Source organism: Megascapheus bottae, chromosome 25, assembly GCF_031878675.1.
Source record: "Megascapheus bottae isolate mThoBot1 chromosome 25, mThoBot2.hap1, whole genome shotgun sequence".
NCBI classification, from domain to species: Eukaryota; Metazoa; Chordata; class Mammalia; order Rodentia; family Geomyidae; genus Megascapheus; species Megascapheus bottae.
This window is the reverse complement of record NC_143533.1, coordinates 26535456-26562050: the sequence shown is the minus strand read 5'-3', so window position 1 is coordinate 26562050 and position 26595 is coordinate 26535456. Positions and strand designations below refer to the sequence as shown.

Below are 26595 nucleotides of genomic sequence, written 5' to 3'. Positions count from 1 at the left end.
GTTCCAAACATATTTTGCCAATATTCACTAAAAGAGTTCTCTTCTATTCCCTATGGAAAATGTAGAATCAAGGCTTTAAAAAATGTTCATAGAGAATATTTGCTGCAGACACTTTCAATCAAAATGTTCAGTTGTGCACACATACATATTATACTATGAGATAAAATTTCTGACCAGTGTTCTGCATTAGCCTTGCTGTCAGGGGAAATAGATCCAAATTCAACAGCAGTTAATTTGGGCTCCTGATGAGATACAAATGTTAGAGCACTGATTTAGCGAACTCAAGGCCCTGAGTATAAACCTATTGTTGAAAAAAAAAGGTATTTTAAATTCCAGGCTTATTCTGAAATGCTAAGGTTTAGTTCCCACTTATTGGACCCTAAACATCAAGTTCTTGCTTCTGTTCCAGGCCTTCCAGTTCACCACCTGCGTTCTCTTCCCATCCCACTAGAACACAGTGTCGGGCATGGAGGGAGGAAACCGGTCTGTGGTGTCTGAGTTTGTTTTTCAGGGACTTTGTGCCTCCAGGGAGCTGCAGCTCTTCCTCCTCCTGCCGCTCTCTGCCCTCTACCTGCTGACTGTTGTGGGGAATCTCTTCGTGGTGCTGCTGATCCTCGCTGACCACCATCTCCACTCGCCCATGTACTTCCTGCTAGCTAACCTCTCCTTTGTGGACTTCTGCCTCTCCTCGGTCACCACGCCTAAGCTGACCACAGACCTCCTCCAGGAGAACAAGACCATTTCCTTCGGGGGCTGCATGATCCAGATCCTGGGTGTGCATTTCTTTGGAGGGGCTGAGATGACGATTCTTGTGACGATGGGTTATGACCGTTACGTGGCCATCTGCAAGCCTCTCCATTACTCCAGCATCATGGACAGGAAAAAGTGCATCTGGCTGGTTTGGATAGCATGGATCATTGGCTTTTTGCATTCTCTACTTCAAATGGTCACCATTGTAGGTCTGCCTTTCTGTGGACCCAGAGTAGTAGACAGCTTCTTCTGTGACATTCCCTTGGTTATGAAACTAGCCTGCATGGAAACTGACACTTTAGGAAGAGTGATAAATGCTAATAGTGGCATTTATGCAACAACTTGCTTTGTGCTCTTGATGACCTCCTACACTTACATCCTCTTGACGGTCGTCCTTCACTCTAAAGATGGTGCCTCAAAGGCGCTCTCTACCTGCACCTCTCACATTGCTGTAGTGGTCCTGTTCTTTGGACCCTGCATTGTCATCTTTCTAGGGTCAGTCAACACCACCTGGGTGGACAAGTTTCTTTCTGTGCTTTATACACTCATCACACCTGTTCTCAACCCAGCCATCTACACACTGAGAAATAAAGAGATCAAGAATGCCATAAAAAGGCTGTGGGCCTCACTATCAAGTTTGAGACTCTAATTTAAAATCCCTGTACCTCAAAGAAAACAAGAATACCAAAAAGAAACTGACACATCATTATGTGAATCCAAAATATAATTGTTAAGCATTGCACATAATCAGAAAATTCACTCTATGTGCCCAGTTAAGCTACATTTTTACCTGCAAATTGAACTTTATATATAACTTACCATTATAAGAGTGTGTTCCCCTATTGCATACTAAGAATCTTACCCCTTAGTGAAAATAATAGCTCTTTAAAAATATCCTTTTGTGTGTTTCATTATTGCATAACAATAATTAATATTTAATAAATAGTAATTAACTAAAATTAATATTTCCAACAATTTATTAAAACCTACTTATGTTTCTAACACTGTGGAAGGCATTTTACATAGATCATATATTAGTGACAAAATCATTCTGAATTGTTATTATTCCCATTTCTATATAAGCTATAGCATATGTCCAACTTATCCAGAGATGATACTAAGATAGTAAGTGGTATATCCATGTTGAAAACAAAATAAGTGCATCAAACCACAATAGTTTTGCCCTTGTCCTTTTATAATATAATTGCGGTAATAGTTTAAATCTTAGTCATGAATGTTTTCCCTTAAATATACAGGAAGAACTACTTGTATAATTTGAAATACTTTCTCTCTTAATGAGTCATTTTATGGTTGATTTTATATTGCTTGAAGAAATAACAAAGCCACGCACATGGGGAAGAAGAAAGATGTATTCATTGTTTCAAAGCAAAAGAAATGCAGACCGATGAACAGAGAGCCCGGGGGAACAGTCGGTGACAGTGCACTGGGACTGCCCATCCCTTCTCCGCAGCGATCATGCTCCCCTGGTCAGGGTTAGAGGCCTGACAAGCACCCTGCTTCCGACAGAGACCCTCACCTAGAGTACCCATCTCCAATGCACACAAACACACACTTAGCATATATGCAAATCTATGCTAATATATGATCGATAGTAAATGACTTCAGAAAAGAAAACACCTGGTGTTTGAATACCATTATAGATGCACTGGGCAAGGCCAGTTATGCCAACACCCAGTTTTGTTAAGTATCGTAGCTTTAATAATCTTTCATATTGCATGCTATCTGGTGATGCCTGCCATTTTCTGGGTATAAGTAGATGACTATTACAATATCTTAGTATCTAGTTTTTTCCCTGTGTAATAAAGAAACTTGGAATTTCTTGATTCTCATGTCTACACCAATAACAGTTAAAAATCAGTCTTTTTCTCTAATGCCAACAAACTGAAGAGCTCATGATACTGATATGATTTGCTGAAGAAAATCATATAAATAATTGTAGTTGTGTTATCCACAAAGCATATTATTGAGGAAGCATCATTCATGTCTGTGTAGAGGTCTGCTTGAAGACACAAAGTGATGTTTTAGGGTATATTTGGGATGAGCTTGATTTTTTTTACCAAGTAACAGAACTCTTTATTGTTAGGAGTTATTCTATAAGTGATGTGAAGCCTGTTTATAATCGCCTCTCTCACCAGGCAACAGAAAAGTACAACTGAGCATCTCAACTAAGTTCCTGCTGGAACATATAATCATTTCATGAAAATTTTAAAATGAGATCCTATGGTCCAGCTGGTTCGCAAGAAAATAAATTTGATTTAATTCACCATTAGTTCAATGTCTAGTACTTCCTAAAAGTTGTGTTTCAAAAAGAGTCACAATGGAAACTTTAACATGATTTTGAGCTGAATACTTAAAAACAAAAAAGACAATTAAGGCAGGGAGTTTGGCCTAGTGATAGAGTGCTTACCTAGCATGCACAAAGACCCAGGTTCGATTCCTCATTACCACATACATAGAAAAATCAGGAAGTGGCGCTGTGGCTCAAGTGATAGAGCTCTAGCCTTGAGAAAGCCCAAGGACAGTGCTCAGACCCTGAGTTCAAGCCCCAGGACTGACAAAAAAATAAGTATAGAAAGTATGGCATGTGGCCTCTATCATGCTCTCAATAGGATTGCTATATATTTAAAGGTAAGGTTTAGTTAATGAATTAAGTAACTATATCAAAAAGAAGCTTATGTATAGAAAAAAATCAGATCAAACTGAAGTTTCCATTTGAAATTCAAAATAAACCAACAAAAATCCAAGCATTATTTCCAAACACTAACAACACATGATACAAGATCTATTAAGAATGAAATGAAAAGATACATAAAATAAAGCTAAGAAGGAAACAAATATGACTAAAAAGACACCCACCACATAAATTTAAGTTTTGTATGAAGTGGAACCATCATTATTTAAAATCTAGTCACTAAAGCAAGAGCATTTTGTTAGCATATGTTTTAAAATTAGCAATATTTATTTTTTAGCCTTTTGTTGCCATTAGTTGTACAAGGAGGTTTCATTGTGATATTTCTATACAGGTATATGACGTACATTGGTCAATTTAGCCCCTACATCATTCGGTCCCAACTACCCCTTTCTCAAAATAAAAATTCAGTAAGTTTTGTTGTTCTATTTTCAACAAGTATTTTAAGTACTTCAATCCTATACACTCTCACTCCCTCTCCCCCTCCCAGTGATACCCACCACTCAATAGAAATTGTTTTAAATCCTGTTAGTCTTTTTCAGTATATATTAATTTTTCAAAGAAGTTTCTCCATAATTTTTCGTACATGTTCATAATACATTTCAATTAATACTTTGCACTGCACTCTCCTTGTTTTCAGACTCTACATTCTCATTCTTATGTGACCTACTGTTTTCTAGCATATATACAAGGAGTTAGCAGATACGTTTGCTGTAAAAAGCCTCATTATTTCAGCCCAAAGCGTACAATATCTTTTAAATTAATGCCTCTAGGAAACATCCAATTTAATAAAATAGCTTCCTTTTTCTTTAAGCAGAAACTGTGCTGTTTCCTTATGAAATGGACGTGCACAGATAGAAGGCAAGGAAAACCTGAAAAGCGTTTCAGGGTTGATCACATTGGTGCTTGTGAAATAGATTCAGTGAACTATGAGAAACCCCATTTGAATACACTGAACCCATGCAAATACACTGGCACTTTACAGAAAAACAATCCACATAAAACAATCTTAGTAACTAAAACCACAAGAGAACTTACAATTACTTTATTCTTAATACTCCCGTATTTCTCGAATAATTACTTGTCATTTCTCGGAAACATGCATGGAATGTATAGGTAGGACTGCATTGTGGTAATGGACATGGTTGGACAAGATATTGGTGCCAAACTCCTGTTGTTACTGGTTCAAATGACTTTCCATAATTCAGCGAACATCTAGTCACAAATTTAAGATGATGTTATAAAGGCACATAATTAAATCTCAGACACAGAACTGGTCAATTTTTCTACTAATCGTAATGTCTCATGAGACTTGACCTTTGGGAAAACCACAGTTCATGGAAGTCTTATTATCTATAGAAAATCAGGAATGTGGGGCCAGGAGTGTGGCCTGGTGGTAGAGTGCTTGCCTAGCATGCACGAAGACCTGGGTTCAATTCCTCGGTACCACATACATGGACAAAAGCCAGAAGTGGTGCTGAGGCTCAGGTGGTAGAGCTCTAACCTTGAGAAAGTCCAAGGACAGTGCTCAGGCCCTGAGCTCAAACCCAGGACTGGCAAAAAAAATGAAAATCAGGAATGAACAGTCTATGTTGGTCACTATTCCCAGTTCTACCAATCAGTTTCATTCCCAAGGATAAGATTATTGATAACTGTCTTACTGAGCTGTAACAATGAAGGTAAGAGGAGTACGTTCTATGTCCATCTCTTGGAGCCATGAGGGTGAAAGCCTTCCTTCATTGATAGGTTGGTGCCCATCTAACTGTCCGTGTCCACTGCACTCTCTTCACCCTCCCTAGTTTTTCTCCCACTGATCCCTTTGATTTTTGCCTCCGTTCACCTTCATGGCTTACTTAACAATTGGGGATGTGTTTCCTTGTTAGGAATTTCAGATTTTCTGTTCCCTGAAGCTTTGCGTAGGCTAAGCATTCTGTATTAACCTTTTAGTCTATTAACACCTCTTCCTTCTTCAGGACATCAGTTTTATCATTTTACAAAGAGAGGGTTCCCTAAACCTGGGAGGGCTTCCATTTTATAATACTTAATATGTCGGCCTCATTACATGTTAAGTTCCACATGTGTAAAGCTGTCACTACTGTAAAATAAAGAGACACAACAGAAGTTAAAAAAAATCTAAGTAATTGAGTGAATATTTCTTGGGCTTTCATTTTACATTCAACCAAAATTTGGATAAGTAAACCACCGGCTCTCTTATTGCTCTCTCCTCAGTTAATTTTATCTAGCTTTGTATCTGAGACAAAATACCGATGAAGCCTTTTAGTAGGCTGACTCTAATACAAAACTAGAGGCATTCTAGTCTAGAACAGCTTTTGAACAGGTAAGGACACCCCATGGCTAGCCCTGTTCCACTGGGGCCCAGGAGCTCAACACTAGCCTCTTACGTTCCATGGATGACTGAAGACACATGGTGGTCCCCAAATCACGGTCTCTAGGAGGTGGTGCTCCTGTCCTGGTCCTAGGAGGAGGTCCTCCTGTCCTGGTCTCTGGAGGAAATGCTCCTGTCGTGGTCTCAGGAGGAGGTCCTCTGGTCCTGGTCTCTGGAGGAGGTTCTATGGTCCTGGTCTCTAGAGGAGGTCCTCCTGTCCTGGTCTCTGGAGGAGGTCCTCCTGTCCTGGTCTCTAGAGGAGGTCCTCCTGTCCTGGTCTCTGGAGGAGGTCCTCCTGTCCTGGTCTCTGGAAGAGGTTCTGTGGTCCTGGTCTCTGGAGGAGGTCCTCCTGTCCTGGTCTCTGGAGGAGGTCCTCCTGTCCTGGTCTCTGGAGGAGGTTCTGTGGTCCTGGTCTCTGGAGGAGGTCCTCCTGTCCTGGTCTCTGGAGGAGGTCCTCTGGTCCTGGTCTCTGGAGGAGGTCCTCCTGTCCTGGTCTCTGGAGGAGGTTCTGTGGTCCTGGTCTCTGGAGGAGGTCCTCCTGTCCTGGTCTCTGGAGGAGGTCCTCCTGTCCTAGTCTCTGGAGGAGGTTCTGTGTCCTGGTCTCTGGAGGAGGTTCTGTGGTCCTGGTCTCTGGAGGAGGTCCTCCTGTCCTGGTCTCTGGAGGAGGTCCTCTTGTCCTGGTCTCGGGAGGAGGTCCTCCTGTCCTAGTCTCTGGAGGAGGTCCTCCTGTCCTGGTCTCTGGAGGAGGTCCTCCTGTCCTGGTCTCTAGAGGAGGTTCTGTGGTCCTGGTCTCTGGAGGAGGTCCTCCTGTCCTGGTCTCTGGAGGAGGTCCTCCTGTCCTGGTCTCTGGAGGAGGTCCTCCTGTCCTGGTCTCTGGAGGAGGTTCTGTGGTCCTGGTCTCTGGAGGAGGTCCTCCTGTCCTAGTCTCTGGAGGAGGTCCTCCTGTCCTGGTCTCTGGAGGAGGTCCTCCGGTCCTGGTCTCTGGAGGAGGTTCTCCAGTCCTGGTCTCTGGAGGAGGTCCTCCGGTCCTGGTCTCTGGAGGAGGTTCTCCTGTCCTAGTCTCTGGAGGAGGTTCTGTGGTCCTGGTCTCTGGAGGAGGTCCTCCTGTCCTAGTCTCTGGAGGAGGTTCTGTGGTCCTGGTCTCTGGAGGAGGTCCTCCTGTCCTAGTCTCTGGAGGAGGTTCTGTGGTCCTGGTCTCTGGAGGAGGTCCTCCTGTCCTAGTCTCTGGAGGAGGTCCTCCTGTCCTAGTCTCTGGAGGAGGTCCTCCTGTCCTGGTCTCTGGAGGAGGTCCTCCGGTCCTGGTCTCTGGAGGAGGTTCTCCAGTCCTGGTCTCTGGAGGAGGTCCTCCGGTCCTGGTCTCTGGAGGAGGTTCTCCTGTCCTACTCTCTGGAGGAGGTTCTGTGCTCCTGGTCTCTGGAGGAGGTCCTCCTGTCCTAGTCTCTGGAGGAGGTTCTGTGGTCCTGGTCTCTGGAGGAGGTCCTCCTGTCCTAGTCTCTGGAGGAGGTCCTCCTGTCCTGGTCTCTGGAGGAGGTTCTATGGTCCTGGTCTCTGGAGGAGGTCCTCCTGTCCTGGTCTCTGGAGGAGGTCCTGTGGTCCTGGTCTCTGGAGGAGGTCCTCCTGTCCTGGTCTCTGGAGGAGGTTCTGTGGTCCTGGTCTCTGGAGGAGGTCCTCCAGTCCTGGTCTCTGGAGGAGGTCCTCCTGTCCTGGTCTCTGAAGGAGGTCCTCCTGTCCTGGTCTCTGGAGGAGGTTCTGTGGTCCTGGTCTCTGGAGGAGGTCCTCCGGTCCTGGTCTCTGGAGGAGGTCCTCCTGTCCTGGTCTCTGGAGGAGGTCCTCTGGTCCTGGTCTGTGGAGGAGGTCCTCCTGTCCTGGTCTCTGGAGGAGGTTCTGTGGTCCTGGTCTCTGGAGGAGGTTCTGTGGTCCTGGTCTCTGGAGGAGGTCCTCCTGTCCAGGTCTCTGGAGGAGGTTCTGTGGTCCTGGATTCTGGAGGAGGTTCTGTGGTCCTGGTCTCTGGAGGGGGTCCTCTGGTCCTGGTCTCTGGAGGAGGTCCTCCTGTCCTGGTCTCTGGAGGAGGTCCTCTGGTCCTGGTCTGTGGAGGAGGTCCTCCTGTCCTGGTCTCTGGAGGAGGTTCTGTGGTCCTGGTCTCTGGAGGAGGTTCTGTGGTCCTGGTCTCTGGAGGAGGTCCTCCTGTCCTGGTCTCTGGAGGAGGTCCTCTGGTCCTGGTCTGTGCAGGAGGTCCTCCTGTCCTGGTCTCTGGAGGAGGTTCTGTGGTCCTGGTCTCTGGAGGAGGTTCTGTGGTCCTGGTCTCTGGAGGAGGTCCTCCTGTCCTGGTCTCTGGAGGAGGTTCTGTGGTCCTGGCCTCTGGAGGAGGTCCTCCTGTCCTGGTCTCTGGAGGAGGTTCTCTGGTCCTGGTCTCTGGAGGAGGTCCTCTGGTCCTGGTCTCTGGAGGAGGTTCTGTGGTCCTGGTCTCTGGAGGAGGTCCTCTGGTCCTGGTCTCTGGAGGAGGTCCTCCTGTCCTGGCCTCTGGAGGAGGTCCTCCTGTCCTGGTCTCTGGAGGAGGTCCTCAGGTCCTGGTCTCTGGAGGAGGTCCTCTGGTCCTGGTCTCTGGAGGAGGTTCTGTGGTCCTGGTCTCTGGAGGAGGTCCTCCTGTCCTGGTCTCTGGAGGAGGTTCTGTGGTCCTGGTCTCTGGAGGAGGTCCTCTTGTCCTGGTCTCTGGAGGAGGTCCTCCTGTCCTGGTCTCTGGAGGAGGTTCTGTGGTCCTGGTCTCTGGAGGAGGTCCTCTGGTCCTGGTCTCTGGAGGAGGTTCTGTGGTTCTGGTCTCTGGAGGAGGTCCTCCTGTCCTGGTCTCTGGAGGAGGTCCTCCTGTCCTGGTCTCTGGAGGAGGTTCTGTGGTCCTGGTCTCTGGAGGAGGTCCTCCTGTCCTGGTCTCTGGAGGAGGTTCTGTGGTCCTGGTCTCTGGAAGAGGTCCTCCTGTCCTGGTCTCTGGAGGAGGTCCTCCTGTCCTGGTCTCTGGAGGAGGTTCTGTGTTCCTGGTCTCTGGAGGAGGTCCTCCTGTCCTGGTCTCTGGAAGAGGTCCTCTCGTCCTGGTCTCTGGAGGAGGTCCTCCTGTCCTGGTTTCTGGAGGAGGTTCTCTGGTCCTTGTCTCTGGAGGAGGTCCTCTGGTCCTGGTCTCTGGAGGAGGTCCTCCTGTCCTGGTCTCTGGAGGAGGTTCTGTGTCCTGGTCTCTGGAGGAGGTCCTCTGGTCCTGGTCTCTGGAGGAGGTTCTGTGGTCCTGGTCTCTGGAGGAGGTTCTGTGGTCCTGGTCTCTGGAGGAGGTTCTGTGGTCCTGGTCTCTGGAGGAGGTTCTGTGGTCCTGGTCTCTGGAGGAGGTTCTGTGGTCCTGGTCTCTGGAGGAGGTCCTCCTGTCCTGGTTTCTGGAGAAGGTCCTCTGGTCCTGGTCTCTGGAGGAGGTTCTGTGGTCCTGGTCTCTGGAGTAGGTTCTGTGGTCCTGGTTTCTGGAGGAGGTTCTGTGGTCCTCGTCTCTGGAGGTGGTCCTCTGGTCCTGGTCTCTGGAGGAGGTTCTGTGGTCCTGGTCTCTGGAGGAGGTTCTGTGGTCCTGGTCTCTGGAGGAGGTTCTGTGGTCCTCGTCTCTGGAGGAGGTCCTCCTGTCCTAGTCTCTGGAGGAGGTCCTCCTGTCCTGGTCTCTGGAGGAGGTCCTCCTGTCCTGGTCTCTGGAGGAGGTCCTGTGGTCCTGGTCTCTGGAGGAGGTCCTCCTGTCCTGGTCTCTGGAGGAGGTTCTGTGGTCCTGGTCTCTGGAGGAGGTCCTCCTGTCCTGGTCTCTGGAGGAGGTTCTGTGGTCCTGGTCTCTGGAGGAGGTCCTCCTGTCCTGGTCTCAGGAGGAGGTCCTCCTGTCCTGGTCTCTGGAGGAGGTCCTGTGGTCCTGGTCTCTGGAGGAGGTCCTCCTGTCCTGGTCTCTGGAGGAGGTTCTGTGGTCCTGGTCTCTGGAGGAGTTCCTCTTGTCCTGGTCTCTGGAGGAGGTTCTGTGGTCCTGGTCTCTGGAGGAGGTCCTCCTGTCCTGGTCTCTGGAGGAGGTTCTGTGGTCCTGGTCTCTGGAGGAGGTTCTGTGGTCCTGGTCTCTGGAGGAGGTCCTCCTGTCCTGGTCTCTGGAGGAGGTCCTCCTGTCCTGGTCTCTGGAGGAGGTCCTCCTGTCCTGGTCTCCTCACTGCCCCTGGCTCTACAGTTCACACTTCAGGGCAGACGAATCTGCAGGTTGCTCTATTGTTGACTCACTTGCAATGGAGGTGTTTGTGGATCAATACAAGGAATTTTCCTCTAATCTCGGTGTAATTAGTCTTCCCCTTTGCACTACATCATCATTTGATCCTATATATGTTTAAATATTTCTGCTCAAATAACTCTCCATTTTTACTTTTTTGTTTTTTTGGTGTTCATTCCCAGGCTTGAACTCTGGGCCTGGTGCTGTCCCTGAGCTTTTCTGGTCAAGGCTGGTACTCTACCACTTCCAGCTCTTTGTAGTTAATTGGAGATGAGAATCTCATGGACTTTCTTGCCAATCATAATTCGCACACCTTAGCCTCTTTAGCAGCTAGCTCCAGTTTCTATCTTGCTTGTTTTTACTATCACTTTTCTTTTTATTAATATTATGATTGAGTAGCTGTATGAAGTGTTACAATCCCATACATCAGGTTTTGGGTGCAGTGCTTCTTGTTCAGTTCTACCTCCTCCCATGTCCTCCCCATTCTCCCCCTCTGTCTTTACCATCAAGTTCACACTATACACTGACTGTAATGACAGTACATTTGTTGTCAAGGAGTCATGGCCTTGGATTCCTCCCCTAACTATAGCCTCCTTTCATCAGTTTTCTTGAGTGTGGTTGCATTGAGCCCTGGCTATGTTATGATCAATGAGAGAAAGCATGAGCCACTGTTTTTCAGAAATTAATTTGAGAAAGCCAACATTCTTAATTATTCTAGTACTCAAGAAACAATGCTAAGCAAATGTAGAGCCTTGATCCTTCAAGACTTCCATGGAACATGTCTATATATTAATGATAAAGTCTAGCTTCTTTAGTGAGGCCCCTTAGGGTTGTCTCAATGACCTCATGGGTCCTGATGAATGCTCTCTTCTCCTCTCCTCTCCTCTCCTCTCCTCTCCCCTCCTCTACCTTCCCCTCCTTTTTCTTCTCCACATCCTTCTCCTCCTCTTCTTCTTTCTCCTCTTCCTCCTTCTTTCTGTCATCTACTCTTGTTACACATGATTCAGCAAAGCTTCACACATTTCTACCTTTATATTTGTATGTGTTTTTACAATATCACTGAAAAACTAATCCAGTAGTATACAGGCTTTATTCATTGTTAACCAAAAGGCAAGGGTCAAGTACAACTTCTTGAGTCCAAAAAGGCATCCAAAGCCAAATATTTAATTGATAGCAGACACATTACTTACTTATTCCCTTATTACCAACTAGAGGCTCCTCTGCATGTTCACAGATTGAGTTCTAGATGTGTCTATCAACTTTCGTTCGGGTGCAGTGAATGCCTGAATGTCCTTGCTGGATGCATTCTAACTCCCTCACCTCAGCCACTGCCTGCAGTCCTCTCTCCCAGGTTACCCTCACCGCATGGGCACTGTATTTACATCAACAGATGATTACCTCAAAACCTTCCCTCTTCCCCTTGTTCTATCCAAGCAAGTCTTTGACACTTCTCTCTTGGGAAAAGCAGAGTGACTCAGAGGTCTGGTTCCCAGGATGAATGTAATGAGCTGGGTACAGCTGTCTCTACAGAACAGTGGGTCACTCTCTCACACAGCTAATTAACCCCCTTCCCTTATAAAAAAAATCCAATCTATACCTTTGTCTTCTGAAGGCTCATTTACAGATATGAAGAATAAGCTAGCTGAATTTCTCCTTCTCTAAAAATGCACCTCTTATGACTCAACAGACAGGTAGAAGAAATGAGCTGCAATTACAGAGCAGCCTTCATTCTTTCTTCCCTCTTTCTTCTGCTTCCTTTAGATGTGTGTTCTTTTGTTAAAAAATTCATATCAGAAATCTTTACAAAAATATTTAACCTTTTTTCTGTGTACTTTAAAGTTTCATTTGGTTGTATTGTCTTATAGCACACATTCTATGTACATATCCACTTGATACTTTTCAACTTGTTTAAGCATGTGATCAGTTTCTACTTTCTTTACTCTTTAAATTATTTTTAGCTTCATTTTCAACTGTGCAAGGCAGACATATGGTCCAAGCTACTTCTGTAGCTACATGAATAACAGATTCTTACTTTAAACCGAAGGGGGAAAACTCTCAAGCTTAGACCTCCCACATTCTGGTGTGGTTCTGGTATGATGGTCTTTGAAGCCTTCTTTACTGATAGACTAAGCTCAAATTCAGAAATATTCTGACTCATGGCCAGGATAGTACAGGCAAGCTAGTAGGTTTTAGATCTAAAATGTTCAAACACTAAAGATATAGCAAAGAAAATCAGGATGATTTACGCCAGTTGGGAAAAAAAAGAAGAATTCACTTAAAAAGAAAAGGCCGGGAGTGTGGTCTAGTGGTAGAGTGCTTGCCTAGCATGCATGAAGACCGAGGTACTACATACACAGAAGAAGCTGGAAGTGGTGCTGTGGCTCAAGTGTTAGGGTTCTAGCCATGAGAAAACCCAAGGACAGTGCTCAGGCCCCTGAGCTCAAGCCCAGGACTGGCAAACAGAGGGGGGGTGGAGATGGTTAGGAGAATAATGGGAGGAGTGTCACCGATCAAGGTACATTTTACTCATCAACTGATATATTAAATTGAAATCCTTTTGTATGACTACGTAAAGATAATAAATAAACAAATAACTAGAGGAGGCTAATTTTATATTAAACAAATAAGAACTCACTGAGTAAGAGTATCCTTCTAATAGGTAAAGTGATCCTAACAAATATAAACAATTCTAGCTTTGTCCATAGTGCCCTACTAAATGAGTGCAAGCTCACTAAGGAAGACCATGAACTGGAATTCAGAACACTGAGCAGATGGTTCTGGTTTTATGATTTCTGTGATCCCAGTGGCTACTTGAACCAAGTGACTGAGTTCCCGCTTGTATATAAAACCATAACTCTGATAATACATTTTGTTTCATATGTTTGTGTTTCCCATTTGAAAATGCGTCTCCCCAGACTCTTAATGAATATCAAGGTTACATCACCACTAAGAGGGATGACAAACCCCAAGGGGGCTTGCTCCTGAGTGACTTCTAGGGACTTCCACTCGCCATCAGTGCTTCCCAAGGAGGCGCAATCGTCAAACACAGTCACTTTTCCATACTGGCTCTCATAGACAATTAGACTTCTTCCACGATCATATACAATAATCCCTGAAGCTTGAAAAGAGACATTTTTTGCTTACTTAAATGTTTACTTTTTTATATCCAGGAAGTAAAGTTTGAGAGGAAAAATTAATATATGTAATTTCTTCGCAATTGGATAAGGGCTCTAATTTTAGTTTTGGTATTGACAATTTGAACTATTTTCTTAGACATGTTATCTAAACGAGGCGCAGTGGCTCACACCTGTAATCCTAGCTACTAAGGAGGTTGAGCTCTGAGGATCACAGTTCAAAGGCAGCCGGGCACAAAAGTCTGTGAGATCAACCCACCAGAAAACTGGAAGTGGCACTGAGGCTCAAGTGGTAGAGCACCAGCCTTGACTAGAAGAGCTCAGGGACAGAGCTCGAGCCCCACAACAATAATGACGACAACAGCAACAACAACAACAAAACCCCACAAAACCCCACATTTGCAAATTATGTAAATTATTCTAGCAGTGAGAGAATTCTTTCTTGTTTTCATTTGTTTTGTTTTGTTGTGCAGGTCCTGAACCTTCAACTCGGGATCTCGGTTCTGCCCCTGAGCATTTTTCTTCAAGGCTCTACCCCTTGAGCCAAAGCTCCACTTCTGGCTTTTCGGTGGTGATTCAGAATCAAGAGTCTCAGGGACTTACTTGCCTCGGCTGGCTTTGAACCATGATCCTGAGCCTCAGGCTCCTGAGATGCTAGGGTTAACAGGCTCTTGGGAATAATTGGTTTTTGAAAATTCATCCTGGAAATACTGTTTGAAGAAGACTTCCTTCAGTCTACAGCAATATATTTTGGTAATTAAAATCTTTATTTTGTAAATACATTTTAATTAAAGACCGATCGTGTGCCTGATTTTGTATCATCATGCCAAGGTATTTATTACAAGACCTTCTGTACAGTTTTTCTCAAAATAATTGTCTCAACATTTATTTTTAGAGGGCTGAGCTAAAAAGTCATAACTTTGTAATGTCTTACAGGATTGTAATGTCTTCCTAGGCTCGAGGGAATCATTATATGTGACACCAAGAAATGATAGGGTTGTATCACGTTGTTAGTATTGAAATTCAGTGTCAATTTGCCATCACCTTCCAATGTTTATGAACTAATTTTGATTATGTAGCAAAGGGTTTCTGTCCCCTCACAGCCCCTTGGGAGACCACTGTCCTGGGAAGTCAATTGTGTGAAGTTCCTTCCATACACTGCCTCCTGAAAAGTTCATCGTGGTCTGTTAACTTTCACTTTGGGGCAGACTGCCACTTACGTCTGGCTAAAATTTTTCCTTGCACGTATGCTGTTCAGTTCCAGACATAGATGTTAACTTGCGATGCTGATATGGAATTCTGAAAGCTACATCCTCTTTCCCATCCCACTAGCTGATCATCTACCTTCTTTCTAGATTATTTCAGGGACACATTTAATGCCATGGATGGAGGAAATCAGTCGGTAGTGTCAGAATTTGTGCTTCTCGGACTTGACAATTCCCAGGACACCCAGGTCTTGCTCTTCGTGGTATTTTTGATGCTCTATCTGATCATCGGGTCTGGAAACGCAGTCATCGTGATCTTGATCATCACTGACCCTCACCTCCATTCCCCCATGTACTTCTTGCTGGCCAACCTGTCCTTTGTCGACATGTGGCTTTCCTCAGTCACCACTCCTAAAATGATTGCAGACTTTCTGAGGGAGAACAAAACGATTTCCTTTGGAGGCTGTGTGTCTCAGATCTTCTTTGCACACTTCATTGCAGCTAGTGAGATGGTGCTGCTGGTGGTCATGGCCTACGACCGCTACGTGGCCATCTGCCGACCACTCCGCTACGCCTCCATCATGAGCCTGCAGACCTGCACCGAGCTGGTGATGACTGCCTGGGCCATTGGCTTCCTGCACGCCATGAGCCACCTGGTCGTAGTCGTGCAGCTGCCTTTCTGTGGCCCCCGGGAAATAGACAGCTTCTTCTGCGACCTCCCACTGGTGATCAAGCTGGCCTGCCTAGACTCGCACAGGCTGGACCTTCTGACGAACGCCGACTGTGGCGTTGTAGGTGTGACCTGCTTTGTCTTGTTGCTGGTCTCCTACACGTGCATTCTCCTCACTGTTCGCCAGAGCTCCTCGCGTGGCGCCTGGAAGGCCCTGTCCACCTGCTCTGCCCACGTCTCGGTGGTGGTGCTCTTCTTTGGCCCGTGCATCTTCATCTACGTGTGGCCGCTCTGCATCACCTGGCTGGATAAGTTTCTTGCTGTGTTTTATTCTGTTTTTACACCTCTCCTAAACCCTGCCATTTATACTCTGAGGAATAAAGAAATTAAGCGTGCCGTGAAAAGACTGGGAAGGTATTCTGTAGGGTCCAAGGTATGACTGCAGACTCAATGGAATGCAGGATAATTTGCATTTACTAATTGGCCATTATCCAATCAATTTTTACATGTATGTATTCAACGGTGTAAATCTGAAATTTATTCCACAAACTCTATGTTCATTTCTATAGATAACATTTTAGTAACTTATCTTGAATAGTGTCCTAAATCCATTTGAAATTTTTGTTCTATATCTCAACACATCTCCCACAAACCACTCATTTTCCCTTTGTCAAAAGGCACAATCTTTTTTACTTATTGCAAAGCACTAATGGAAGAAGGAACAACAACAACAACAACAACAAAAGAATTAAGAAAAGACAAAACCCAAGTTTTACACTACTTAAGGCATGACAGCAGACTTTACATTGCGTTGCATTTCAATGAGAATAAAATCTAATATTATTTTTCTTTGTTATCTCAGTCTCAAAGATCAAATATTGTTTTTTAAGTTATTTACCATTTTGAAGTATGAGCTCCCTGAAGGCAGTGAACAAAGCCTTAGCTTGCCAGTTCTTAATATTGAAGCACTTAATGTAATGAGTAATATATAATAGGCACTTAAGGAATGTATTCAATACTGGCTGAGTGCTGTGGCTCAAGCCTGTAATCCCAGCTACTCAGGAGGCTGCGATCTGAGGATCACGGTTCAAAGCCAGCCCAGGCAGTAAAAAGTCCATGAGACTCTTATCTCCAATTAACCACCAGAAAACCAGAAGTGGAGCTGTGGCTCCAGGAGAGGGTGGCAGCCTTGAGCTGAAGTGCTCAGGGTCAATGACCAGGCCCAGAGTTCAAGTCCCACAACTGACAAATAAAAAGAAATACCTTATCTAATATTTCTTGAGCTTTTATTAGGGGCCAGATACTGTTTTAGCTATGTACTGTGACTGGACAAAGTCAGGAATGTCTCCTGATCCCAAAACTTTACTTAGCATGTATGAATATTAGAACAGAGTAAGTAAACTGCCTGGAGGAGAAAAGTCTGTTTGATCTCTTACTTCCTACTGTTCTGGGAAACGACTCCCCTTCCAGTTCACACACCCCAGAATATTGTCAACTCCTACTCCATTCCAATACACCCGACTGTCACATCCATTCTCTCTGCTTACACTCAGCTTTTCCTCATATCCCTGAATACTGCCCCTAACCTACTCATTACTTTTGAACTTTCCAGTGAAAATACACATCAGCGGCATATAAAAGTGCAAAGGAATTCCCCCTCGGTTGTTCATAATGCACTGATATTTGTTGGCTTAAGCCATGACAGGAAACCTCATATCAGGATCTTGTCCTCCTTGTTTCTCCTCTAGAGCTCTTTCTTGTTTCTTCTTCCTTTACTGATCTTATCCTCTAGCTCTCTTCCAATCCATTGCCATTCTTCTCCACAGACTCTCTTGTACACCTTTTGTTATATCCTGCCATTGGCATTTATTGAATTCATAGTTCCATGTTTGTATTAGGATGATCAGATTTTAGAATAACTGAAGATCAAATCAGATTCTTTAGTTCTGTGATTGGTGGGTTTATGTCATTGAGATAATACTCTAAAAATCTTATCAGCTAACACCCCAAGACAAACACTATTCCAACAGTGTTAGCAATAGTAGCACAGCCGAGAGCACGGCCAGGAAACCTCCCCGGTGATCTCACTGCTGTCATGCTTCGTTCAGTCCTGTTCCAAATCCTTAGTCCATCACGCCTCGGTGCCCCGGATGACCCAAACAGGAGTGAGCAGTCCCGGGGTGGAAGTAGGGATTAATTACAATGGTAAAGAAAGGTTTGAATGGTAAAGAATATCTAAGGCGTTGAGACAATGCTAAAGTGAGCATTTATGAGAATATTGGGTGAAAAGTAGGAAATAATGTATGAATCATTTGAGGAGCAACTAAACTATTGCATTTTGTAGAATTTGTCCCCATGTCCTTGCTGAAATGCCATCTCTTCTGATCCCATTGCACTTCATCACGTGTACTCCCTCGGCCACTTGTCTCTCTCTTATTTCAACACTGGTAATTGAACTTGCTGAGTGAACCAGAACATCCCTTTCCTTAGAATTACTTCATTGGTACCAGAATCTATTTGGAATGACAAAAGCAAATCATAGAAGATATTCTGGAAGCCGGGCGTGGTGGCTCACGCCTGTAATCCTCGCTACTCAGGAGGCTGAGATCTGAGGATCAAGGTTCAAAGCCAGCCTGGACACAAAGGACCTGAGGCCTCTAGAAAAGGAGAAGTGCAGCTTGGCTCAAGGGTAGGGTGGTAGCCTTGAGTACAGAGCTCAAGGACAGCGCCCAGGCCCAGAGTTCAAGCCCCATGACCCACCAAAAAAAAAAAAAGGATATTCTATCCACTTCCTGGATTGAATGTTCTAAGAATTCACCACAGCATTTATGAAAACAAGTGATTAGACAAAGGAAGTATTATTTCCTCAGTTTGTCCTAAGGAGATTGTGAGTGAAACCAAGTTTCCATGTATCTTAACAACAATTATTCATACCATTTGATGTCTTAGCAAAAAAAGGGTTTTGGGGGCGCTGTTGTTTTGTATTGTTTTCTTTTTGTTGGTTGTGGGGCGTGAACTCTGAGCCTGCTCTTTTGGGGGGGGGGGGGGGCGGAGTATCTTTTTTTGGCTAATCCTAGGGCTTGAATTCAAGGCCTGAGCACTTTCCTTGAGCTTTTTCAAGGCTAGTGCTCTACCATTTGACCCACAGCACCACTTCTGGCTCTTTCTGTGTAATACTGAGGAATCAAACCCAGAGCTTCAGGCATGCTAGGCAAGCACTCTACCACTAGGCTATCCTCCTGACCCTTAGCAAAAAAAAAAGTTTTAAATGTATATAGGTACTCTAAAGTCTCAAAAGCAATTACTGTTAAAATTACTGTAAAATGTTAAATGTATAGTTTACTTAGCTTTATTGCACTCTGTTTTAAAGAAATGTACTATAGATATATTATTGTCTATCATGAACATTCAATATACTTATACCTAATGCTTGGTATTTAAATTGTTTCAAGCTTTATCCAGTGTCAATAAGCCCTTTTGTGCTGAAGATACCTTTTGTAAACATAGAATTCCAGAAGAGATAATACTGCACTAAAAGGTATAGGGGGGAGGGATGGGGATTAAGTACAAGAAGACCTGTGTTAGTTTATGGGCTACATATTTAAGGCACAGGAAACATTTTTTAGCAGTGTTGGGAATCAAACCTGAGACCTCAGATATACTAAGCTAGTGTTATCACTGAGCCATTTTCCCTACCTTGCACCTAAAGAAAATAGCTTTTGGAGATGTCTAAACTATTGTTTTGTGTTTATGTTCTCATACAAAATTTTCATTATTTTATTATGTATTTGTTATTCACCTATTAATACAAAATTTTCCTTATTTTATTATGTATTTGTTACTAACTTAATACAAAATTTTCATTATTATATATTTTTATTAACTTATTAATATTATTATTTATGTTATTACTTTATTATTCTGGTTTGCCTTTTTTGCCAGTCCTGGGGCTTGAACACAGGGCCTGGACACTGTCCTTGAGCACTCTTGCTCAAGGTTAGAGCTTTGCTACATGAGCCACAGCACCACTTCTGGCTTTTGTTGTGAATGTAGTACTGAGGAATCAAACCCAGGACTTCGTGCATGCCAGGCAAGCACTCCACCACTAGGCCAAGCTCCTGGCCCTGGATTATATTGTTAAAGGTTCTATCCTTTTCAGGTTTTGCAAACCATGCAGACCAGGCATGGTAGTACATGCCTATAATTTCAGCTGCTCAGAAAGTTGGAATTGGGAGGCTCAGAGTTTGAAGCATCTAGACAAAAAGTTACCACGACCCCATCTTAACTATAAGCCAAACCTTATAGCTCACACCTGTGATTCCAGCTATATGAAGGCATAGGGAGGAACTTGGTCTGAGGTCAGCCCCAAATAAGAATTTGAGACATACTGAAAAAAATGTCTAGAGCAAATAAAAGTCTGTGGTGTAGATCAAGTAGAAGAGCTCTTGCCTGATAAAAGGAGGAAGAGGAGAAAGAGGAGAATGAGGAGGAGGAGGAAGTGGAGGAGGAGGAAGAGGAGAAGGAGAAAGAGGAGGAGGAGGAAGAGGAGGAGGAGGATTAAGAGGAGGATGAGGAAGAGGAGGAGGAAGAGGAGGAGGAGAAGGAAGAGGAGGAAGAAGAAGAGTAGGAGGAGGAGGAAGAAGAGGAAGAAGAAGAGTAGGAGGAGGAGGAAGAAGAAGATCAAGAAGAAGATCAAGAAGAAGAAGAAGAAGGAGGAGGAGGAGGAGGAGGAGGAGGAGGAGGAGGAAGAAGTGTAGATGTTTATGTGTATGAACTATCTTCCGGTTCTCTAGGGTACCATATTCATTCATATGTGTTTTTAAGCTTTTATCTTTTCTTTGTCCTGAATAACTGACTTTTATGTATTCCTTTCTAATTCCTACTTTGCCTTCTAAGTTCAAGCATTTCAGCAAATGAAAGCCTTTAATATACAATAGATCCCTTCTAAGTGTATCTTTGTTCATTCTGCCTGAATTTTTCTACCCTGGTATTCTACTATATTGTTAAAAAAAATTCCCAACAACTAAACAAAAGATTGGTTGGCAAATGATGCTATATGTACTTATTGCTGACATACTTTATGCTGTTGGACATAGGGCCCCAGGCCTGGTGAATGCTGGGCAAATCTAACCAGTCCAGTAGTTGCTTTTGAAGCACTTACCAAGTTATTTTCAGTGACTGCACATGGTGTCTTCTTGTTTTCCAGGTCTTTTCAGTGTCTTCCATTCTGTTTGATTCAATGGAGCTCGTAAATGACTCTGTGGTAGCTGAGTTTGTGTTGCTGGGACTTGGACAACCCTGGAAATGCAGCTTTTCCTTTTCCTCTTCTTCTCTTTGTTTTATGTGGGAGTTATTCTGGGAAACCTCCTCATTGTATTCACAGTGATTTTTGATCCTCCCTTGCACTCGCCCATGTACATTCTGCTGGCCAACCTGTCCCTTGTCGACGTGGGCCTTGCGTCCACCACAGGTCCTAGGGCGCTCTCTGATCTTCTCACTGAGCATACAGTTATCTCCTCCCGCAGCTGCATGGAGCAGACGTTCTTCATCCACCTCATGGGAGGGGTGGAGATGGCGCTTCTCATATCCATGGCATATGACCGATACACAGCCATCTGCAGACCTCTCCACTACTTGACTATTATGAGTTTCAGGACGTGCACGCTGCTGGTAGCCGCTGCCTGGGCCATTGGTATGATTCACGCTGTGTCTCAGTTTGTATTTGTCATAAGCTTACCCTTCTGTGGCTCCAACAATGTGGGGAGCTTTTATTGTGATTTTCCTAGAGATATTAAACTTGCTTGCATGGACACTTACCGACTAGAATTTGTGGTGACTGCCAATAGTGGCTTCCTCTCAATGGGCGCCTTCTTTTCTTTAATTGTATCTTACATCTTTATCCTGGTCACTGTCAGGCAGCATTCCTCCAGTGACTTGTCCAAAGCTCTCGTGACTCTGTCCGCTCACGTCACTGTGGCCATCGTGTTTTTCACTCCATGCGTGTTTCTCTACATGTGGCCCTTCCCTGGATACGTTGTTTGCTATTGTGGACTTTGTGGTTACCCTATTTTAAATCCTACCATCCACACTTTAAGGAATAAAGATATGAAGTTGGCAATAAGAAGGCTGGGTAGACAGGTTGTGAGTTTCAGGGCGACGTCATTGTAGATGCAGAGGCTGCCACGCACATCAGGACCTCATGTTGTAACACAGCACCATGCACACGACTCCACTCGCGTGCAACACTGAGACAGCCGCAGAGAAGCCAGCTGTCCATCACAGGATTTCAAGTTTCCTGAGTAATAAACTGTCATGCTTTTCTATCTTCTAATCTGTGTCCCTAAATTATAGTTACTGGTAGTAAATACACTTACTTTTCATGTTTTTATTTATCTCTTCATAAATAAACATTTGTATGACCACATTATCAGCATCTTTATACTCGTATTAGACTTCACTGGAAAGCAGTATTTCCTATGGAAATAGGTGGATCCAATGGGTAAAATATGGGTTTATATAAACCAAAGATGTTTAAATTAATGAAGACATAATTCTTGTCTGAGACACACTTTATATTACATGGTAGCATGAAGTTCTAATGGTTGAATTCAAAGCATTATTAAATCAACACTTAAGTATCCTACAACTTTTAAGTATTATTTTCACTCCAGTTATCAGTGTATTTTTGCAATGTAACTTAATAGATGGCTCCTTTACATGATGCAAAATTTGTGTATAATCTACTTTTTTAATAGCATTGTTCTGTTGCTCTTTCAGTCTTCCTCATAGAATGTCTTGATTCATAGAAGACTTCTACAATTCCAAAATTATATAGGATATTGGCTTTCCTGGGAAAGGATATCATTAAGATTTCAAAAGTTTATTCAGTGTGTTTTAAAGTAGAATGCTTAGGACAAAGAGTGTCACTGGCATCCCTCAGTTAAAACCTATAAAGCTTGAACCAGGAGTCTGTGGCTCACATCTATAATCTTAGCAACTCAGAAGGATGATATCTGAGGTTACCAGTTCAAAGTAAGCCTGGGCAGGAAAGTTTGTGAAATTCTTATCTCCAATTAATCATCAAAAATTCCAGAACTGGGCCGGGAGTTTGGCCTAGTGGTAACGTGCTTGCCTAGCATTCACGAAGACCTGGGTTTGATTCCTCGGTACCACATACATAGAAAAAATTCACAAGTGGTGCTGAGGCTCAAGTGGTAAAGCTCTAGCCTTGAGAAAGTCCAAGGACAGTGCTCAGGCTCTGAGCTACAGCCCAGGACTGGCAAAAGAAAATCCAGAACTGAAGGTAAGACTCAAGTGATAGAGCGCTAGCCTTGAACAAAAAAGCTCAGGGACAGCATTCAGGCCCTGAGTGCAAGTCCCAGGGCTTGCACTGAAAAAAAAAAACCTAAGAAGACTGGTAGTCAAAAAGCATTATTTGACACATCTCTTGAATGAATTTTTAGACAGACTCAAGAGTCATTTTTGTTCAAAATACATTGTGTGAATTTATGTAAATATCACATTAAAACTACCACATTATGAATACATATAAGATGGTATGAGATGAATACAAAATAAGATGGTAATAATAATAAATATTCATTGTGTGTCTCTGCTAATTGTTAACTCCTGTACTATAATTAAAAGTACAAAATAAGAGGATTAAGGGATAAGAGGTGAGGCTCTTATCACTTACTACAGTCAACTATTTCCTTTATTTTCTCCATATACTGTTCACTGATGTTCAAAGTTATTCTGTTTCTATAAGATTGAAGCCATATTTCCTACTGTGTGGCAACATCCCTTAAAAAGATTTGTGTGTTTCCTAATGGCCAAGGGAAAAGCTGTGGGACTATAAAGCCAGCTGTGAGCGCACCGCTCTGGACAGCTATTTCCAGAGCTTATCACCTGCTTCCAGTCACTTTCCTGCGAATATCTGAATTGGTCAAGCAGCTGACTAGAAATGGTGGTTCACATAAATGCCATGTCTTGGAAATTGTAGTTCTTTGCATGTAAAAATAAAAGGAAATCTATAGTTTCTCTCTCAAGTTGCTGTATGTAGTCTCTTCAAGTTATGAAAGAGGTAAGTGGAATAATGAAAGTGAAGCACACAGTATAATCACAACTTAACTGACAATAAGATGCTTTTATCAGTGGAAATCTAGTTGAAAGAATTTTCACCTATGTCTTTATCTCCAGGAAAAATGGGAAGACTTCCCATTGGTTGGTTGGCTTCAATACTTATAAGAATTAATATGAATAATGTTAAGGATAACCCTTGTTATTAGTGTCATAGTGGCAAAAAATGTTCAGTCCAAAAATGTAGAACATGGTAAGAAAATCATAACATTCCAAAGGTTAAGTTCAACGTTTAATGAAATTATGGAGAAGGATTTTCTTTTCAATTGTGTCTGGATCTTCATTTTGTTTCTATGAATACAACACAGGTCTAAGAGTCTAGAGAACTCCTTCAGTAAGCATAAGCTGGATTTTCTTTGTTTCCGTGATTGCTATTGTAAAGGTGATGTACAGAGGGGTTGCAGTTACCTAAGTCAGGTAATGCGTACATTTCATTTTGAACAGTGTCACCCCTCCCTCATTTTATCCCAGGTTTTCCTTCCTGTCCCCACGCACAAGTTGTGCAGTTTATTTTCAACATAGTGTGCAGTGAGGACCACTGCTGCATCTGTTAACCCTCTGTCCCTCCATTTCTGTGCTCCCCACTGCCCCCCTCAAAACAGATAATCTTACATATAAGACAAAATGTACACCAAACAAAAACAGTGACAAAAGAGACCGCAAAAACAAAATTAAAAACCCTGTTTCCATTTCTTGGAGTTTATTTTGAGAAGCGTCATTTCACAGGATCACCTGCACATAGATTCGGAGCCTTTGTGATCCTCTCTTGAGAATACCTCCTTTCGTCTCACTGTGGGAATGTCCAGAATCCTGTATAATTTATCGCCAAATATATCCTTTGTCTTTACCATTCAGTATGTTTATAGAGTTATAGTCACAGCCTGTCTACCACAAATGAAGGAAACCATGCAACCCAGGTTTCTTTGGACCTGCCTTACTTTGCTGAATGCGATTTTCTCATTTCCTTATGAATGGAGTGATGTCATTCTTTGCAATGGAAGCATAGACTTCCATTGTATATATAACACATTTTTGATCCATTCATCCATTGAGGGGCATCTGCTTTGATTCCATATCCTGACTATAGTAAACGGTGCTAACAGCTGTACTGTGGCTTGGCGTATGGTCCATTGACTAAATCCCCAGAAGTAGGATGGCTGGGTCATATAGAAGCTCCAGGTTTAGTCTTTTGAGGAACCTCCATACTGCTTTCCAGAGTTGTTGAACACGTTTACATTCCCACCAACAGTGTAGTAGTTTCCTGTTGGCCACATCCCCACCAGCATCTGTTATTGTTAGTTTTCTTTAGTATAGCCATTCTCACTAGGGTGAAGTTGAATCTCCATGCTGTCTTGGTTTGCATTTTTTATGGCCAATGATGTTGAATATCTCTTCATGTGTCTATCAGCCATTCTTCTTCTTCTGAAAAGTCTCTCTTTAAGCCTTTAGCCCACTTAATAATTGGATTGTTGTTTCTTTAAAGGTTTGTTTTGGGGGAGGGTTTAATTTTTTGAGCTGTAAGTATGTTTTAGATACGAGGCTCTATAGGACTTCTTGAATCCTATTTGAAGAATCACACATGGGCTTTGAGAGGGCTTGTGGTGGTGAAGGACTTCGATAGCAGAGGATCTGGTGTTATGATATACTCAGAAGTAAGAAATGTCTTTTAGTGAATGCATAATATTTCTGATGCTTGCTTGCTACTATGATAGAAACTCTTGGTGCTAAGATACAAACTCTTGGGCCTCTTGTCACTTTCACATATTTCCCATGGAGATACAGCTTCACATTTTTCCTTATCTCTAGTGAAGTTAAACTATTTTTACATCAGTAAATGCTGGGTTCAATTCTAATTTGTATGTTTTGAGTCTAAACACACTACTAGACTGTCTTGTCTGTATTATCTGTGATTGCTAGACTGTATTTATTACTATACTCAGCAGAAGGGAACTAAAATAAGTTCACTTGAATTAATTTAAACATTTGATTATTTAGCAATTACTTAGCAAAAAGTCTTTTCTTTATACTTGAAAAAATAGAACGAGTAATTTTATAAGCTCTTGGGAACAATGTACGTGAGTAGAGCTGGGTAATTCAGAGAGAGAGCAAGAGAAAAAGAAGTGGGTGTAATTTCGAAGAGTAGTGAAAATACAACTAAATGGCCAAATCAAATAATAGACTCCTTGCAAGAAATTTGCCAGATGTCATACTTCTAAGCCTCCGTGGTTCCCTGTGACCTGCCTATCCACTTCCCTCTTTCTCTTACATTTTACTTCAGTATTAGCTGTGCCACCTAAGGACCAGCTGTTTTCATGGCCTTACTTTGCGTTCAGTGTACCCTTCATTTGCCACTTTGCCTCACCGCACAACGTCCTGAGGAAATACTGCCTTTTCCTAATAGAAGCCCAGTTGAAATGTTTGTCGCAGCTCCTGCCCCATGTTCTATTGCCCTTCACTAGAAAGTGCCCACCGACGTGCCCTACCGCCTCCTCGTGTGCGCAGCTCTTTTCCTCTGTGGTCTGAGTCAGCTCCACAGCAGTGCTAGTTAGCATCACGGGGGTCTACCAAGTGCTCCCAGTTACTCAGAAAATAAACATTTAAATCATACTTTTCTACCTCCCACATCCTGATCATAACAATCAAAACTTTTTTAAAAAATCTATTCTTTATTGACTATTAGCCATTTACTTTGTGCTAGAACATTTATGCTCATGATCACATTCAACCCTCCAGAACTCTGGTGAATTAGTACTATAGCCATGATCTGGTTATGCAGACATAAGACCATAGGTCTTCCAGCTACTTAACAGACAAACGTGGGATGTGAACTCAGGTCTTCTAGCACATGCGCTCACATCTTAACTACTGTATATGCTCCTTGATAAACTCTCAGAACTCACTCTTCTTCCTCCTCCTCCTGCTCTCACAACCCCCAACTTCCAGGTACTGCCTGCTGTTTAGTTTAAGACACCCACCCAGTTTTACTACCAATCTCCCCTTCCAAATCCCCTTCCAGTTAATTTATTAAACTACTGTTTATACTTTTCCACTGTTTTAGAATAAACTCAAATCCCTTAAGAATTCCAGAATCCTTTTCCAATTTTATCTCCATTAAACTGTATCAAACCATCTCACATGCAAATTTTACTACATTTCCCCTGCTCCACCTTTGAATCCCCCATTCTCTTGTCCGCTCTCACTTTTTTTGGGGGGGGGGCTGGTCCTGGGCCTTAAACTTAAAATCCGGGCCTGGGCACTGTTCCTGAGCCTCTTTGTTCTCAAAACCAGTGCTCTACCACTTGAACCATAGTGCCACTTCCAACTTTTTCTGAGTCGCTTATTGAAGATA

The 26595-nt window shown here is 43.4% G+C and overlaps 2 protein-coding genes and 1 pseudogene across 2 annotated transcripts; all 3 read left to right on the top strand.

Annotated features, from left to right (window-relative positions):
• Positions 1 to 466: 466 nt before the first annotated feature.
• Positions 467 to 1399, top strand: LOC150046712 (olfactory receptor 4K3-like). The gene has a single exon (XM_090357804.1). It carries the CDS (start codon positions 467 to 469, stop codon positions 1397 to 1399), a length of 933 nt encoding a protein of 310 aa, XP_090213930.1.
• Positions 1400 to 14613: 13214 nt separating this feature from the next.
• LOC150046711 (olfactory receptor 4K14-like) lies at positions 14614 to 15546 on the top strand. Its single transcript, XM_090357803.1, has one exon. The coding sequence runs from the start codon at positions 14614 to 14616 to the stop codon at positions 15544 to 15546; it is 933 nt and encodes a 310-aa protein (XP_090213929.1).
• Positions 15547 to 20346: 4800 nt separating this feature from the next.
• LOC150046710 (olfactory receptor 4F17-like) lies at positions 20347 to 25795 on the top strand (annotated as a pseudogene).
• Positions 25796 to 26595: the final 800 nt, after the last annotated feature.